The sequence below is a fragment of the Leptonychotes weddellii genome, chromosome 3, assembly GCF_054177405.1.
Source record: "Leptonychotes weddellii isolate Sample4059 chromosome 3, ASM5417740v2, whole genome shotgun sequence".
Lineage (NCBI taxonomy): Eukaryota > Metazoa > Chordata > Mammalia > Carnivora > Phocidae > Leptonychotes > Leptonychotes weddellii.
In genome coordinates this window covers 59,933,116-59,951,232 of record NC_138371.1, presented here as the reverse complement: position 1 = coordinate 59,951,232, position 18,117 = coordinate 59,933,116, and the positions used below count along the sequence as shown (strand labels likewise).

Below are 18,117 nucleotides of genomic sequence, written 5' to 3'. Positions count from 1 at the left end.
TGGCAGTTGAGCAGAAATAAATTGTCTTCCTCTTACACATAGCATTTTGCCTTCTTCTCCCACCTCCCACCCCACAACCACTCACAACCAAACACATTTACCTGTTGTAATGAAGTGATTGCATCTCCAGGTCTTTCCATTTTACTATAAACTTTTGCTAGAAGAACATGAGAACGTCCATCTTCCATGAGAGTGGACAGTTCATTTACTAGGAGAGAAGATATTGGGAACAAATATTCACTTCAATGAACATTTACATTCTTCTACAAGTTTTGAAACTGCTCTTTAGGAAGAATGACTTTGAACAACAGTGAATAAAGTTGAAAAATTTTTAGTCAGTTAACTGAAGGTTGGCCAAATTAAAAAAAAAAAAAGATTTAGGATGAAAACTAGCTAGAAAAAAAGTTAAAGAACTGGATAACAACAAGGTTTTCTTAAACATATATTAAGAGATAACAATGTAACAACATACATAAAAATTTCAATTTACATTTTTAAGTCTGTAAACATCTTTGTTTACTGAAGTCATTAAAAAATAATACAGACTAGGTGCTATGGGCAATTAAGAAGATAACTGCTGTTTTTAAAATAAGAGATACTTGACAAGCGATGAAGTATGGTCCTTAAGAGCACCGACTTTGATAGCAATCTGTCTGGTTTCAAATCTAGGCCTTCTCACTTACTAGCTATTTAACCTTGAACAAGGTACTTTTCCATTTTGTGCTTCTCTTTCATCTGTAAAACAGTGGAAACAATAGTACCTATCTCAGAGGGTTGTTGTAAAATTTAAAAAGTTCGTAAGTTATTGGGCGCCTGGGTGGCTCTGTTGGTTGGGCGACTGCCTTCAGCTTGGGTCATGATCCTGGAGTCCTGGGATCGAGTCCCGCATCGGGCTCCCCGCTCGGCGGGGTGTCTGCTTCTCCCTCTGACCTCCCCCCTCTCGTGCTCTCTCTCTCTCTCATTCTCTCTCTCTCAAATAAATAAATAACATCTTTAAAAAAAAAAGTTCGTGAGTTATGAAACAAGTTCACATATGCAATTAAAATATTCTAGTACATGGTAAGTGCTATTTAAATACTTGGTATTATTATTTTGTGATTTAAGAGCAATAAAAGAACCCTAGATAAATAACAAAATAATATTTCTTCCAGTATCTATCCAGTGCATGGTCTGTGCCACACATGTATCAAAGTGGTTTATATATATTGTTTCTTTAAAATCTCAGGAGGGGCAGGTTTTGTTATTGCTACTTTACAGGTAAGAGAAACTGTGAGACGGCACAAGGAACAAGGAGACTGTCACAGTGGGCCAGAGGAGCAATGTCGCACACATGAGAAGGGCCCCATACCCCACTGTGAAGACTTCGGCTTAACTCTGAGGGAAATGGGAGATGGCAGGGAGCTTGAGCAGACAAGAGCAGACCTACTCTGCTTAAAACGCTCAGTGCTGCAGCTGTGGAGAGAGGCTACAGCAGGGGCTTGGGGCTGAGGACGGGCTAGGGAGGCCAGCTGGAAGGTCACTGCCAGAATCCACTTGAGACGATGGTGGCTTGTACAAGGTGACAGCTGTGGAACTAGTGGGACAGAGTGGGGTTCGGAATATATTCACAAGGTAGAATCAACAGGATTTCCTACGGTCAGGGACAAGGGTGACGGCTAGGACTGGGGCTCTCAGCAATGGCTAAGAGGGATGAAGCTGTTCTTGAGACGAAGAAGGCTGTGTGCAGAACAGATGTGAGGAGGCAGATGAGGAATTCTGACTAAACACGCCAAGTTTAAGATGCTTATTAGAACCCAGGTGCTACTTCAGCTAGATGAAGGTGGATATGTCAACAAAACTGAGCCTTAGATTGCTAATTTAAAGATGGGGGTAATTATAATCACCTCAAAAACAAATGTGGACATTAAGGAAATTATAATGAAATGCTCAACAAATATTTATTATATGAAAGCATTTATGTTACATAAATGTAATAAACTTAACACTCACACAAGTAGAACGTGCTACTTGAGTCTCTCTTCTTTTATACCCTTTCCAAAAATGCATATGCACATGCAAGGCCATCTGCAGTGTTTCAAGCAAGGTCTGACAGACCCAGGCAAATATTTTTATGGAACCAATAACACTTTATGTAGTAAATGCATCCCAAATTAGAAGAATTTAAACACCAACTTCCTCAAAGCTAAATTAAAAGACCATTTTGAAAATACTAGAAAACTCAAGAGTTGGGCTGACCTTATCAGGTATCCAAACACATTTACAGTGAACAGGACACAGGCAAAAGCAAAATAACTCAGGGTAAGAAAATGAAGATTCCCAGAATCAGCCATACACATAAATAAGTTTATTATACAGTAAAGGTGGCATCTCAATACATGGCACTGAAATAAAATTGTTCTCCATCTGGGAAACTATATAGTAAAAACTGTATGGGGATTAAAGCACATGGATTAATGTTCTATAAAAATTCCAGAAAAATATAAAAGAATATTTTTACAATGTTAGGATGAGGGAAGTTTTTCTGAGCATGATAGGAAATTCAGGACTCAAAAAAAGAAAAGACTGGTATATATAATAATTAAGTATTCTATTTGACTGAAGAAATAATAAATTCAATTGAAAAAAACAAAAAAAGGAACAGGTTGGGAGAAAAATGTCTCCAAATGAGTAACAGGTGACAGATGATGAATCAGAGGTTCAGGGTCAAAGACAAAGGATATGAACAAAAACATCCTAGAAGAAAATGTGATCTACAGACATAAAATAATGCCTAGCCTTATCAATCATCAAAAAAATGCAAATTAAAGTGTTTTTCCCCCCTCTGATTAATACTACACAATTATGGGACATTTTTGGCCTTAAGAAAGAACCATGGGGCATGACTCAATTCTAGGAAGCACACAGAGGTATATAAACAAGGACTCAGTCTCAGTACTGTCTCCAACTTTTCTTCAATCTAAATGTCTATCAATAGGGGACTCATCAAATAAATTCTGATATCAACATATAGTAGAATGCTCTACCTGTGCTAAAGAAAATAAAGAAGAACTACATTTACCAACATGGAGAGAAGCTACTAAGCGAAAAATGCCTACTGCAGATGTGCAGCATAATATGATCCCATCTTGGTAGGAAAAATGTGGTAATTACGTGTGAGAGAGAGAGAGGCATGGTGGGGACACTAATGAGAATGATACACAAGGTAAATGTGGTTTTCTCTGGAGAGTGGGACAACACAACTTGCATTCACTTCTGTAATCTTTAAATTTTGGGGATGAGTAAGTGCTAGATTTTAATTTAAAATAAAGATCTTTAAAAAGCAAACTTGTAAGAAGGCAATTTATAGTATCCAGTTATGTTTGCAATGCATGTAGTTTTTGACTTAGCATCTTGCTCCTAAGAAATAGAAGCAAGTATATACCAACGAATGAGATACAAGGATATTTCCTGTAACATAGTTTATTAATATCAAAAGAACAGAAAACCAACTAAATGCCCAATAATTGAAGGGAAGTTTAAAAAACACTATGGAGTTATAAACAAAACAAAACAAAACAAAAACTATGGAGTTATGGAATATTACGATGGCATTAGAATGATATGAATGTACTAACATCAAATGATATCTGGCACATGCTGTCTGTGAAAAAAAATTACAGGATGGGAAAAACAATCCATTTGAAAAGGAAATTATGCATATTACACTTACATATTTACAAATACACTAAAACACAAAAATGGTTACCTCTAGGGAGGTAGTTTGAGAACAGGGCAAGTAGAATTCACAGGAGAAATTGGAGACTTACACATTATATTCTTTTAAAGTGTTGAATTTTTAAAAAAACTTAAAAGAGGAGTAAAGATTATAAAGGTGTTTACTTGATGTATAAAAATATCAGATGTAGTTGTAATTTAAAGGAAACTCCCTTTATATCATTTTGGAAAGTAAAGTATCTTTCTATAACACAATTAGCTGTTTCATAAATCTGTTATTAGTCAAATATTTTAATAGAGTGACATGCTCATAAATGAAATAATCAACCTCACACATATAATACTGAAAATACATATAATACTGAGAATACAAATAAACATTTATACAATATAAAAATAAAATAGATCAGACCTATCAGGTATGGTATATATATTTTTCAAATCAGAAAGACTTTCATACCAGGTTCATGAGCTAGAGCATGTTGAAGAACTTTTTCTGCTTTGTCATACCATTTCAATTTTAATAGAAGCTCAGCCAGGTCATAGCAAAGATAATTTTGTTGTCCACTTTTCAGAGCGGCTTCATAGTAAGTGATTGCCTAAACAAAATGCATTTCAGTTAGGAAAATAAGGCAATGAGAATGGTGTTAAGCATAGATATTGTATACATTACAGACTTAAAGCATATAAAAATTGGAAAAAACTTAGGAGAAGCTTAGGCATGTACCTGCCTGTCAGTTAAGTATGCCATTTTTCTTAGACAATCAAACATCAGACGAGGCAACGAGCATTTCTTATGAAAAGCAGCTAACGAAAAGTGCTTGGTGGAACTGTTTTTACCAGTTTTAGTCCAGAGGCCAGTGAACTTCAGTGAATGCAAATACTCTGCTAGCGGCTGTATATATGTTCAGTAGTGACCAGGGATAGAACAAGACATTGACAACTAAAGGAAAATCCATTACCCCTACTAGAGAGGGGAAAAAAAAGCACACAGCTTATCAAAACTGGTTCAACAGAAAGACATGTTATGCTTTGTCATAGAATGAAAAAGATGCAACCACAGCAATTTCATCGTAATTGGCTGCAGGGTTTAGGTGTAAGATGATGTCGGAAGTAAACTTCAGGGCCCAAATAGTCTTGGCAAAATGCAGCGATGAAGAGACACTGAGAAAGTCTTTAACATAAATTCCTGTTTGTGAATATAAATTTGGAGTTTACAACCATCAGGATGTAAACAGTGCTTGCTAAAGACTTCTCATAAAGCAGGGTTTGAAACATTGAATCCAATAGACATATTTCAAACATATAAAGTGCTTACCTTCGAATAGTTGTGGGTTTTAACAAGTGCTTTCCCAATTTTGCTTGCCAGTGTTCCATCTTTGGGATTCTGATTTAATGCTTGCTCATACGCTACTATGGCTTCTTCAGGCTAATGTTGGCGGATACAAAAAATAAGCAATGAATAAACAGCTTAGCTGGATCCCATTAAAGGACAACATTTCTATAATTAAGCTCTATACCTGGAGTATTCACTCAGTGAGACAAATAAAGCACATATTTAAGTCTAGAAACGTTAACAGTTTCAGAGAGGTGACAGTCACTACTGGTAGGCGTAACACCATTTTGGCCACTAGCTCTCTTCATTCTTCCACTTAAAAGACTCTCTTAACTTGCTTCTGGTACCATCTCTATTTCAAATGATAGTGCTGAATTAATTGCATCTCAATTTGAAAACAACTTTTTTGTTGTAATGGTTATTTCCTTTTACAGTGATGACTGGATTGTCATATATTAAATAACATTAAAAATTCCTTTTAAGAGACTATGAAGCCAATCACAAAAAAGAGTTTTACCATTTTTTAAAAAAATCTGAGTTCAGTAGCATCAGAAACTTTACCTCTTGTATATTCATGTATGCATCACCAAGGAGAAGAAAAGAACGAGGGCTGGGCATTCTCTCAGCAATTTCTCTAGAAATCAGACCAACTCTATTTAGTAGACTGAATACAAGTATCTTCTTCTACACCAGCTAAATACAAGGTAAGCTCACTTATTTCAATTAGCCAATAGCCTTCAGAGTACCTTCTACATTTTCAACAGTGTAACATTGTAAAAGAAAAAAACCACCTACCCATACCCACACCCAGATTATTTATGCTAGATCAACTCTTTTTTTTTTTTTTTTTTTCATTCAATCTTTCCATTTTCTGAAATGCAGGTAACAAGAGTACTGGTAGACAGTAAACATATCAATTATACAGAAACAGATTTTGTTATCTCTAATTCTGAAATGATGTGAGTGAAGGCACAAAAATATCATGTGATGCTATTGCAACGTATGGTTTCTCATTCAATTGGTCCAAAAACTATTTGAGAAGTATAATTTTATAGATGTTGCTGAAGAACTGAAGTCTACAACTAATGTGTCAGATCTGCCTGAAACAAAGCCTGTGCTTTTAACTATGATATTAGAGAGTATCCAAAACAAAGCGACCCTATTTTAAAATATTTTTCTATCATGAGAGATGACAGTGCTGATCTTTTGGAAACATCATAGAAAATATGATCTAGGACCTCTAGTTCATCCATCTATACATGGGATGCTGCTCAGTTTCTTTGAATCACTCAGCACCTACAAAGAACCTGAGCAGAGTTCCAAGTTTGGGTATTTACATAATATAGATGAACCAATGACTGAATTCATCAACATGTTGCTGTGTTCTCAACAGATAAAAACGTTGATTTTCTGTTACATAAAGTGTGTGCTTGTATGTTTATCTTTTTGTTTGGGGAGAAAAGTAAGAGCAGCCCGTGTGTATGTCTGCGCACACACATGCACACGCACGCACATGAATGTGTGTATCCCAATAACCCTTAAGGGCACCAGTGTATAATATAACTGTTAAAGTCCCTGCCCTTTCACCAAGGAAAATTTGTAATCCATACCTTGGTGTGGTATATACTACGCCATAATTTTGTATTGCTAGAGCTGTCACGCTGAGCATTAAAAATGGCCCTGAGGGGCGCCTGGGTGGCTCAGATGGTTAAGCGTCTGCCTTCGGCTCAGGTCATGATCCCAGGGTCCTGGGATCGAGCCCCGCATTGGGCTTCTGGCTCAGCGGGGAGCCTGCTTCTCCCTCTCCCTCTGCCTCTCTCCCTGCTCATGCTCTCTCTCTCTCTCAATCTCTGTGTCTCAAATGAATAAATAAAGTCTTTAAAAAAAAAAAATGGCCCTGAACTGTTGTTACATTACACAGCTTTCTTAAGCTATTAGAATACACATAACTTGCTCTTGCCCATCCCAAACAGGAAGATTAAAGTGAAATCACATCTAAGGAAGGAGGACAGCTAAGAATCCAGAGTAAGCCACAGGTTGAAATAATCATAATCACTATGGCTTATGTCTTAGGGAGACTGAGTTACTTGGTTAGTGTGATTGTGGTTGGTAGTTGAACATATTAGGGAAAGGGTCTATACGGTAAAGCAGTTAAAAGAAAAGAAAAAAAGAAACTTGGGGATTAATTTTAAGAAGTAAGTGTGTCAAAATACAATGGGTTAAAATAATCACTTACCTATAACAAGTAATATATAACATTTTCTCTTTTCTGTGCTTCAGATAAATATCTGCCATTTTCTCTTTGGCCTCTGTGAAATAAGGCTGCTCAGCTGTAACGTTCCGAAGCATGCTTAAAGCCCGCTCCACATCTCCTTGCACCAGAGCTAGGTCTGCATTAGCAATGGTAACACGTAATTCTTCAGACGTCCCAGAAAATTCATGGATGGCATCTTGTAAAACTTTTGCTGCCTCGTGCTGTAAAGATGAAGTTAAAATAACACTCTTTCAAAATATTCAACAAATTACATTAGAAATGAAGATTTTCTCCAAATCCAGAATGAACAGTAAATGTTAGGATCTTCATGAAATATTGACAGATTTTTGAAAAACACAAAAATTTAAAATTAAACTCAGAGACCAAATTCAGATGACTGTATAAATATCTGTTGGCTGAAAAGTGTTTTCATGACCGGGACAATGGGGGTTGCTACACGAGAGCTGCTGCTACTGCAATTTAATAAGCATTTACTTTGCATCCAGCATCTAATTCTCATAGAAATTCTCTGAAGTAGTTACTATCATTATCCCCACCGTGCAGTAAGGAAACTGAAATTTGGAGAGTGAAGAAGTTAACAAATGACAGACTCAGAACCCAAACTCAGGCAGCTTGACCCCAGAGCTTAAACTCTTAGCCATGCTCATTACTGCCTCCTTGATGGGATCCAGTCCACAATCCTCCCCTGTACCAAATGGCTCTTCATTAACTAGCAGATTACTTTATTCCCTATGCCAGGACCTCATTTCTGTTATGTCTCAGCTGAATACATTCCCTCAGTTCCAAATCTGTACCTCGATGAATCTAAAATGTCATTTATTTTAGGATTCATCTCAACTTAAGAGATTATAAGACATTTTGATTTCAGAAATGTTAACATGTGAAAAAAAATAGTGCATTCTGGAATCAACTATCTATGGCAAAACTGGTTCTTCTTAAATATATATTTAGGTTAATGTATTAGTGAAATAGAAATTATTTTGAGATTTGGCAAGTATCTAGACACAGCCTTCTTAATTTCCACTAAAATATGAAAATAACTGATGAGCAACTGTTGCAATCTAAAAAACAGATATAAATGTTAAGTTCCTCATTTTTTTTTTTTTTTAGATTTTACTTATTTATTTATTTGACACAGAGAGAGAGACAGCAAGAGAGGGAACACAAGCAGGGGGAGTGGGAGAGGGAGAGGCAGGCTCCCCACTGAGCAGGGAGCCCGATGCAGGGGCTTGATCCCAGGACCCCGGGATCATGACCTGAGCCGAAGGCAGACGTTTAATGACTGAGCCACCCAGGCGCCCCCGGTTCCTCATTTTTTATAAGGCTTTAACTCTTCTCTCAAAAGTGCATGCTTGCTTGCTTTCTACTTATTATTATATTATTATATGTATTATTTTAAGTATTTGATTTTACGATCATCCTATGAATTTACCAAAGCTGTATTCATCAAGTGGTTCTTTCGTTTTGTCAACTACTAGAATTTCAGGTTGGTACTTTGGACATGTGTGTGTGTGTGTGTGTGTGTGTGACTCTTTCAGGAGTCTACAGAATGATAACCATGTTATATTATTACCTTTCATGGTAGCCAAGGTCATCGAAGATTATATTACTACATACATCATATTACACTGATACATTTCATGGTACATAGTAATTTATATTATTACTCATATTAGATTACACATAGATTGTATTACTATATTGCCTGGTAGCTAATGAAAGCACACTGTTACCTAAGGTCATCCAGCTGCAAATTATGTTTAACGTCAGGGGTTTGCAGAAAGGACATGATTTGGTTCAAATTAATGAGAAATAAATTTTCTAAACTCGGCCAGTTAAGCAAGAAAATAATTTCAGCTTTTTCATTTCCTACTAATATATATACTTGTCTAACAAAGTTCCGAGCTGAACCACTGAATTAAAACTTGACTTACCTGTTCTCCATTTAAGCGGTGAACCTCTACCAACTCGAGAAAGATTGATAAACGATGGTTTGCATCAACTTCAGTTTTTCTGTATTTTGATTTTGAGGAAGCTCCAATTCTCATTCCTGGTAAACTCATTGCCATATGTAGAGTTTTAATTGCTTCTGCTATTTCACCCATTTTCTTTTGTGACTGAGCTTTTATCAAATGATATAAAGGGTATTCTCTCACCTGAAAAAAAATAATATTTAGAAATATTTCCTTGGAGTGCTTACAAAGCCAACACATAATTTACAATTCACCAAACATTAAAATAACAGAATCTCGGAGGATAGTCTACCTGTGATTGTATACATGAGGTCTATTTCTGTCTTTTTATTAACTTTCTGATCATTTATGGTGTTAAATCAGATTCAGGCAACCTGGCACTACCCAGCATCCTCCTGGATGACAAACAAGGTGATTAAGGGCTTTTACCATGATAGAAGAGAAAATACAAAAAAAAGCTTGTAAGGCTAGCAAATATATTCTAGGAAATTTAGTTTTCAGGAAAGGAATTTATCTGGGACTTCTAATACTGATATCAAGTCATTAGATTTCTAGAAACACAGTTTTTTCCCTTTCTTTTATTTTTTAGTTTTAAGATTAAAAATCCCAGAACACTTTAGTCAAACTTGGTTTTACCCTTTGATACTACTCTAAAACACCTAGTTATGAAGACTCTATCTTTATTTTGGGTACCAAAAGTGTATACAGAAAAAATAAGAAAATGACAAAAAGATTGAAGAAGGAGTCGAAGGAGATGATCATGTCTAGGAAGGCTCCAATCATCCTTACGGCTATGGCTGTAAGCCTGAGCTAGGCATCACATTTTCTGGTGGGCTCTGTGTAAATACTCATGATTCTGTTCTTCTCTCAGAGATTTCGAGTCATTGGGATGGGGTACTGGCACTAGGTGGTAACGCACCACTAGTCTTGAGAACTACTGACCAAGAAGCAGGCACCGTCTTCTGCAAATCCTGAATTCTCCAGTCCACTGAAGGGTCCTCACATAACAGGGTTCAAAACCCTCTGAACCAAAGCAAAAGTCTGAGGAGCTCCTCCACGACTCCAGGTAGTTCAGGAAGCATCTGAACCTATGATTTTCCCTAATGCTTAGGGATATGGGATGTAACACAGAGTGTCTTGGCTAGAAATCTAACGTGTTTATATCCTCAAACCACACACGAACTTTCAAAATGACTAGGTGTTCTTTGATGATGACTCTAAAAAGTTATTAAAACCCACAATCCAAGAAAGAAACAAGCAATAAATAAGAGTTCTTACACATAAAAATATTTGGCATAACGCTCTACAGTTTACAATTATTTTTATTTACATCGATTACTGCATTTAATGCCCACTATAACTGTAAGGTGTTATTATATGAGTTTTATAGAGAAGAAAACAGGTTCAGAGAGAGAAAAGTGGAAAAACCAGACACTGACCCCCAGGTCCTCTGTCTCCAAGTTCATATAGTTTTTTTAATTACACAAGAGCTGCCTCCACTTTTTCTCCTGCTTGTGAATCCAAACTTTTTTCCACGAAAAATAAATTTATTAGCAAAACATTATACGCAAAAATACAAAACAGGTGAATATGTAGACACTTGCTAAAGGTTCAAGGAGGGTGATATGTTTTATCCACCTGAATCTGGAATACGTACCTTAAAATTATAGCTCAGACAAAGTTCAAGTGACTGAGAACACAATTTGAATTTTTCCTGAGACAAATAAACCTGAGCTATCAGGAGATGAGCATCTGCATAAGAAGGGTTGTGTTCTAGACAATGCTGCAGGTTATTATAAGCTGCTTCAATGTCACCTAATAAGAGAAACAAATCATTATAATTCAAATGGTTGAGAGAGAGAGATGTGAGAGAGAAGAGGGACATGAATAGTTTATGGATAGTTCCATGCCTACCTGCCCCAGGTAGCCCCTTTCTAGTCTTCATGAAAGAATATACCTGTAAGTCAGGCCAGCCATAAGGAGCAAACCAGGGAAAGCTGTGAAAGGATCAGAGTCAATCACCATTGCTACTTCTGAGAGGACTATAAATGTACCTTTATTTATTTTCCTGATCAAAAAACTTTTTACTTAAAATTTCATTACAGTAAGTTTTGCAAAACACAGACATTTAAATAGCTAGAATTCTGTACTGTCACTTATATTAACAAAGAGGATATATAGTCTTATAATCATCCTTGGCCAGAAATTTTATCACTGTATTTAAAATAACAAAAAAAGCATTAAGGATATATTCTGGACATTCAGAAATAGGAGCTATTGATTTAATATGCCTTTAAATGCCAAGTGTAATAGCCAATGTTTTGGACACACATCCTCTGTACATCTACGAGTCTTAGATGGAAGAAATGATCAAAATTAAAGTGACAGAAATGGTGGAATCTGTTAGGCTTGGGCTGGTAGATGGGGTAGAAAGAGGCTCTTCAGAGAAGGAAGAGTATAAACTCTAGGTCCTAGAAGAAATTTCTAGTGATATAACCCACAGTATTCCGCCTAAAGCCATCTCACAGACTGTGTTAGGTAGGTATAGGATCCCAGCTCCCCATTCAACCTTGCTAGGAGCACCAGGGAAGAACAGACCCTAAATTACTCTCTGTTCCATTACGCTCCTTAACCTCACCTGATACCTCAATAGACCAAACGAGGCTTACAGTTAGGGCTTCCAGTTCCCAAAGGCCCAACCTACCCATGACAGAATCCATCTACACAGAAAACAGTTTTCTTACAGACATAGGATTAATAAACAAGTAACAGGCTGAGGCTGCATAATAACATACTAAACATAGTATCAAAATTTGTCAATCAACCAACAAACATAATAAATAATATTGGATTATTTATTGTTGTGATACACTCTAACACTCAAGAACTGAGCAAGCAGAAAAGGAAATAGGAAATGGGAATGTTAAGTATAATAAACTGGTGTGCAAATTACCACCCCCATGTTCTTTAAGGAGGAAAAGGATTAAGGAGATAGCTTGAAGGTTACTGCTAAGGGGGAAAGCACATAGGAAAGAATCAGCGTTTACAAATAAGAGACTGAAGAATATGAGGACTGAATGAATAATTGAGATCAGAATCTTTCTTTTAAGTGTGATGAGGGGGCAAAGATGCGTGGTTAGTATTTAGAAGGTCACTAAATATTTAAAAATGAGAAATGGGTAATCACTGTTGCGGAAAATAGCCATATAAAAAAAGAACACAACAATATAACATTTTAATCTAAGAGCAGCCTAATTTCCTTTAAGGGAAAAATGAAAGACATTTCTGTCCTGCATGTATGTCTTTGTAACATAGAATTTGGCTGGTCTTTGTCCCAGGTTCTTGGGACAGAGTCTTAAAATCTTGGAATTTCCTGAGTGAGAGAAGTATCTTTGTTGTTTGAGGTTGGCTTTGACAATTTATATAAGTGAGAAGATGAAGAGTAAGCCCTAGATAGCTTATGTTCAGAATATGACTCAATGGGGACCAGCCATGCCAGAAAGACCAACCAAGCAGAGGATGGTGTTATCTACCTGAACTGGGGAGCAGGACCCTGAAGCCTGACTTCAATCACATGCCCAATGATTCCATATCCATGCCTATATAATGAACCTGGGGTGAGCTTCCCTAGTTGTTAATGCTCTCTATGTACTGTCATATATACATGTGTTGGATTGTTGATGTGTACCAACTCCACAGACTGAACAATGGCAGCTTCACATTTGGAACCCTCCCAGGCCTTTGCCCTGTGCATCTCTCCCTTTTGCTAGTTTGTATTAGTATCCTTTTGCTATACTAAAACTCTAATCATATGTATAGCAATTTCCTGAATTCTAGGAGTCGTTCTAGTGAACTTGAACCTGAGGGGTCATAGAAACCCCGAATTTGTAGCCAGCTACTCAGAAGTTCAGGTGGCCTTGGCAACCCCGGAACTTATGGCTCATGTCTGTGCCCTTAACCTGTGAAGTCTGGTCCACCTCCGGGTAGTTCTGGGGTTAGAAGTCATTGTAGTTGGCAGTTTTATCAGGATACCGCTATTCGGACATATGGCAGCACTATTTCAAATGATTTAAGGCTGCTGTTTTTAAAAATGGGGTCAATATAGGAGACTTTCACTTCTAGAGACTTTGGCAATTAAGAATTACTACACTGAGACTGATTTATATCAATTTTCAAAATAACAGATGTCTAATAAATTAATCACAGAACTCAAAGTCCCAGTTTAATTATTTAGTAGATAATACCATTTCAACTTGGAGGAAAGTAGAAATTTCATGTGGCTCAACAGAACCTAACCGGAAGAAGGTATAATAGAGCCACTTCTTACATCTAGAGTATTTTAGAGATACGAGCTTTTGAGATCATCTAGTTTGTTTGTTTTTTTAACAGTTAAAATTGAGGTGCAAAAAATTAGCAAAGTCAATCTTCTAACTCTCTCCATTATATATAAGAAATAATTGTTTAGGATGATACCTTTAAGTTGGTTTCTACCCCTTATGATTTTACAACTTAATTTACTTTGCATGGTATTCATCTAGAAAAGGTACATAAATAGAAGCCCCAAAGGTTGGTCTACTATGTATATAGTCACAAACCCATTTGTGTCCTAAAAGAAGAAGGTTATATATCTGGGGTTATTATTTTTTTTTTTTGCTATACATAATCACAGAAACTAAACAGGAATTAATCAGTACATTTCATAAAGGCCCCAAACCTGGTAAACCTTGCATCTGGCTCTGCCAATGAGTCAATAACTATGGACTAAAGACTATAAATTCTTACTGCCATCTGAGTATCTGACGGACTTTTTTTTTAAGTGGTACAACTGCATTTTCCCAGCAATTCACTTGATCAACAAATATTATATTTATTGTAATTTTTAAAGAATTAAATAGTACAGAATATTATGCAATTTTATTTTGGATTAAAATTATTTATTTGTGCACAAGTAAAATGCATTTTATGTGACTGTTCTCCATATATATACTTAGTTTATTTCCCTTTTGTTTTTGTCAACATCAGAATAAAAAAGTTATTTTAAGTTTTTAAGGTATATTCTACCTGATAAATATTTCACTTTTGCTATTAGGAAGACAGCTTGCAGAAGACCTGGTACAGTTCTTACTATAGTCTCCAGGATTGAGGTACAACGTCTGAGAAGTGGAGAGAGAGGTTGCCCAGGACTTGCAGGCTATAAACAAAACAAATTAGCATATCATTTTATAAGTTTTAATATTTAGTTAAAAGTGAACACACACATTAAATTTTAGTATAACTAGCAAAACTATGTATTTTTCCAAAATTTCTGTTATTCTACTTTTGCATCTCTTTACCATAATGTGACTAATACTAATTTATCTGCCTGGGATCTATGAACAAACCATGTAAATAACGGCTTTTATTCAGCAAAATAGTTATGAATTACACAATTACTGATTTGATAACACGAAAGGAGTGTATTTGTTCAAAAACTGTAAAGGAAACATATTCAAAGGAGAGATAACTAAGAGGCAGAATTTCTTGCTGGAATTGAGAGTCAAGGCAATGTGAATTCTAATTCTAGACCTGCCTTGTGATTTATTCAGTTCAGTAACTTGCATTGCCCCCTAGAGTACTGTGAGATCAGTTTCTGAAAATTCTTTTTTTTCCTAGTAGATATCAGAAGGTAGAAAACACTCATGTGCACTACACCAAATGTCTCATACCTTCACATTTTCTGCTTCTCTGCCTGGCATGCTGGAGGTCCTCAAAGGTTTTTGTTGTTGTTTTTTTCTCTTTTTATTAATATGCAGTAAATATAACTAAAAGAGTACTAGAAATTTATTGTCTTAATGGCTGTCTTAATCAATGATTACCCACTCACAAGCTAAAATGTGATATTAGAATTTAAATGTCAAATGTTCATTCTCCCTGCGTTGCCCTACTAATGCTGCTTCCAATCTTCCCCATTGTGCCCCTATGCCCCACAAGTATATAGTCTTAGCTAGAGTATGGTCTCTTACTGACAATCACTTCTACCACGAGACGTTGTTATTGACAAGAAAGTGCCACATCTCTTTGCTACCTTGCGGCACAAAAAAATGCGCAAAAATTTCAAAAGGAATTTCAAAATATGACCATTGGTGCCTAGAACACCTCAACTTCTTTAAATTTCTACAGCACTTATAATCTGTGTAATAAAATTTAGCATTCTATATTATCTTATACAATCCCATAGTAGTTTCATATTTTGTTTTGCTTCTCTTACAGGGCTAGGGTGCCTTGAAGATTGGAATTTTACACGTTTTCAAACAGTAATGAATACAGAGTAAACTCTTTAAAAGTATTTTTTTCACTTGAAAACAGTGAAAGTGTAGGTGATATAGTGAGGTTAAGGTTCTTTGCCATCTGCTAAGAATTATTTATTGACAAAAATTATTATTTGAGAACCACCATCATTTTTACTGTAAATGCTTTCAGAGTAAAGCATATATGGACAATCTCTAAGATAACATCTGTTTGATTAAAAAAAACCTATATAAAAGGGGCAAGGAACAGAGCTGGAGAGACAGACAAGTCTGTCTTTTTGATATTTCCCTATGAAAACAGCATTGTAAGTGCTAATTAGGTGCTATCATGCTGACAAAGATTATATTGCAGGAACACAGCATGTCGTGGACTAGGGACACAATTACCACTTTACCACAAGACCACATTATTTCTTTCTCCACCTGCAATTAATTCTTAGCATAGCTGCCAGAGAAATCCTTTTAACCTGTTGAGTCAGATCATGCTGGAAACCTTTTGCTGGCTCCTCACTGTGCTCAGAGTTGATGCTGGGGAAGTGACAACAACTTCTAAGGCCCCACGTGGTCTTGTATCCTCTCCTGTGACCTCCTCCTCACTCCCTCCCGGTCACATGAGTCTCCTGTGTCCCTCGAGGCCACAGCACAAGCGTTCCCGTGCCTGAGACAATCTATACCGTATTTCCACAGGAACACTTCAAGTTTTTGTTCAACTTTTACCATCTCAAAGAGGCCTAACCAGACCATCTTATCCAAAATTACCACCCCCGACCCTAGTCTGTTATTTTCTATTACATAATTGACTTGACTATATTATCTGTCTCCTCTGGCTAGTTATATATGCTTCAAGAGGGCAAAGGCTGTGGTTTATTCTTACACGACCACCTCGCCAGCTCCAAGCGGAGCCCTGGGTACTCTACAAGCATTTGTTGAGTGAATTCTGAATACTGCACAAGTACTGAAAAATGTATTCTGACTCTAAGCAACTGAGAACAGATCACGACAGGGGAGACTGGGATCAATCCTAGGTGTTATTCCAGAAGGGTTAATTTATTTTTCTTTCTTTTCAAGTTTTTATTTAAATTCTAGTTAGTTAACATACACTGCAATATGGTTTTAGGTGTAGAATTTAGTGATTCATCACTTACATATAACACCCAGCGCTCATCATAACAAGTGCCCTCCTTAATCCCCATCACCCATCTAGCCCATCCCCCCCCCATCCTCCCCTCCAGCAACCCTCAGTTTGTTCTCTATAGTTAAGAAGGGTTAATTTAAAACACATTATGAAAGTCTGTAAAAGGACTTGGTGATCAAAACAGCAGCATGGCTTCCCTAAAGAAAGGCCATTATCTTCATTTCTTCCAACACAAGGAAGCTGTAAATCAGGGAGAATGCTAAGTATTATGCTTTTAGCAATGAGGTATTTGATAGTCCCTCTTAGGATATTCCTGTGCTGAATCGTGAGCTGAGTATACTAATGTTAAGTCGTCTGCTTACTGTCTGTAATAAAAAGAGTGCTGACTAATGGACCCACATAAATTTGGAAAGAACTCTCTGAGAATACAATAAAAGGTTCCATATTCAGTTCTATTCAGAGGTAGATGAGGCAGATAATGGAGGACAGTAAAGATCCATATAAAGCAGATGACAATCAGGATCTAAAAGAATATGGTAATCTGGAATTATGAATCTGAGGAGATAAAATTTCCTAGGGATAGAGTCTACACGTGGGTCCTCAGTTGCAGTGAATAATAGATCCAAGGACTTTAGTTAACTATTAATTCAATAGGGGTCAATAATATAATTCACAAAAGAAAGCTAGAGGAACACCCAGAATTAGGGAGGAAGAGGACCTGTCAAGGCCAAACCCATATACGGAATAGTGAGCTTACTGAGAGCTTACTAACAAAATAAAGGCTGTCCTCAGGCTCACGGCCAGGGTTCTAACTATGTCATATAAAAAATAAATGGCTAAAAACCTGGAATTGTTTAAGGGGACCATGAAAACTAATTTCTAAAATCCAAAGGTCTGTGTTATGAATGAGGAATAATCCTTGCTTTGGCGAAGTAACTGGACTTGCTCTGTGCCACTCGAGAGAGCAGGAGGCGGACCAGGAAATGGGTGAATTTTTTTTTTAACACAAAGTTGAGTCTGACAACATCGGAAATACAGTCTAATAGTCATAGTCGCACAGTAAGAACTGCATTTTTGAATGCACCCCAGGGTTGGATGGACACGTAATGTGGATGCTGTGGAGTAGATTCAAATATCACATGCATGTCTGAATTAAATGACTTCTAGTATTTCTTCTAAACCGAAGATATTAAGATTTTATGAACCGTAAGTGAATATTTGTAAACCAATACTTATTATTTGATAGCAGTCACTGGTGTAAGTACTCTGATTTAAAAACTATTTCAACTAATAGAGATATAAATACGACCATTAAGATGCTGATATAATCTAACATGTGAAAGACAATTTATTAGCACGTTTTATAAAACATCATATAAGTGATGTTGAAAATATTT

General features: G+C 36.5%; 1 protein-coding gene across 8 annotated transcripts in view; it reads right to left on the bottom strand.

Moving 5' to 3' along the window:
• The window catches only part of TTC21B (tetratricopeptide repeat domain 21B), an 89,626-nt gene that overhangs the window by 48,522 nt on the left and 22,987 nt on the right, over positions 1 to 18,117 (bottom strand). For all 8 annotated transcript variants that reach the window (XR_014143568.1, XM_081814266.1, XM_081814265.1 and 5 more), the window contains exons 12-19: positions 14,360 to 14,489; positions 10,956 to 11,113; positions 9,260 to 9,481; positions 7,287 to 7,525; positions 5,612 to 5,684; positions 5,033 to 5,143; positions 4,175 to 4,313; positions 102 to 208 (exon numbers count right to left, since the gene is read on the bottom strand). Coding sequence is in view for 7 of the 8 variants with exons in the window: in XM_081814266.1 (XP_081670392.1) it covers positions 102 to 208; positions 4,175 to 4,313; positions 5,033 to 5,143; positions 5,612 to 5,684; positions 7,287 to 7,525; positions 9,260 to 9,481; positions 10,956 to 11,113; positions 14,360 to 14,489 (1,179 nt within the window). In the remaining variant the exon portion in view is untranslated. The remainder of the gene's footprint in view (positions 1 to 101; positions 209 to 4,174; positions 4,314 to 5,032; positions 5,144 to 5,611; positions 5,685 to 7,286; positions 7,526 to 9,259; positions 9,482 to 10,955; positions 11,114 to 14,359; positions 14,490 to 18,117) is intronic.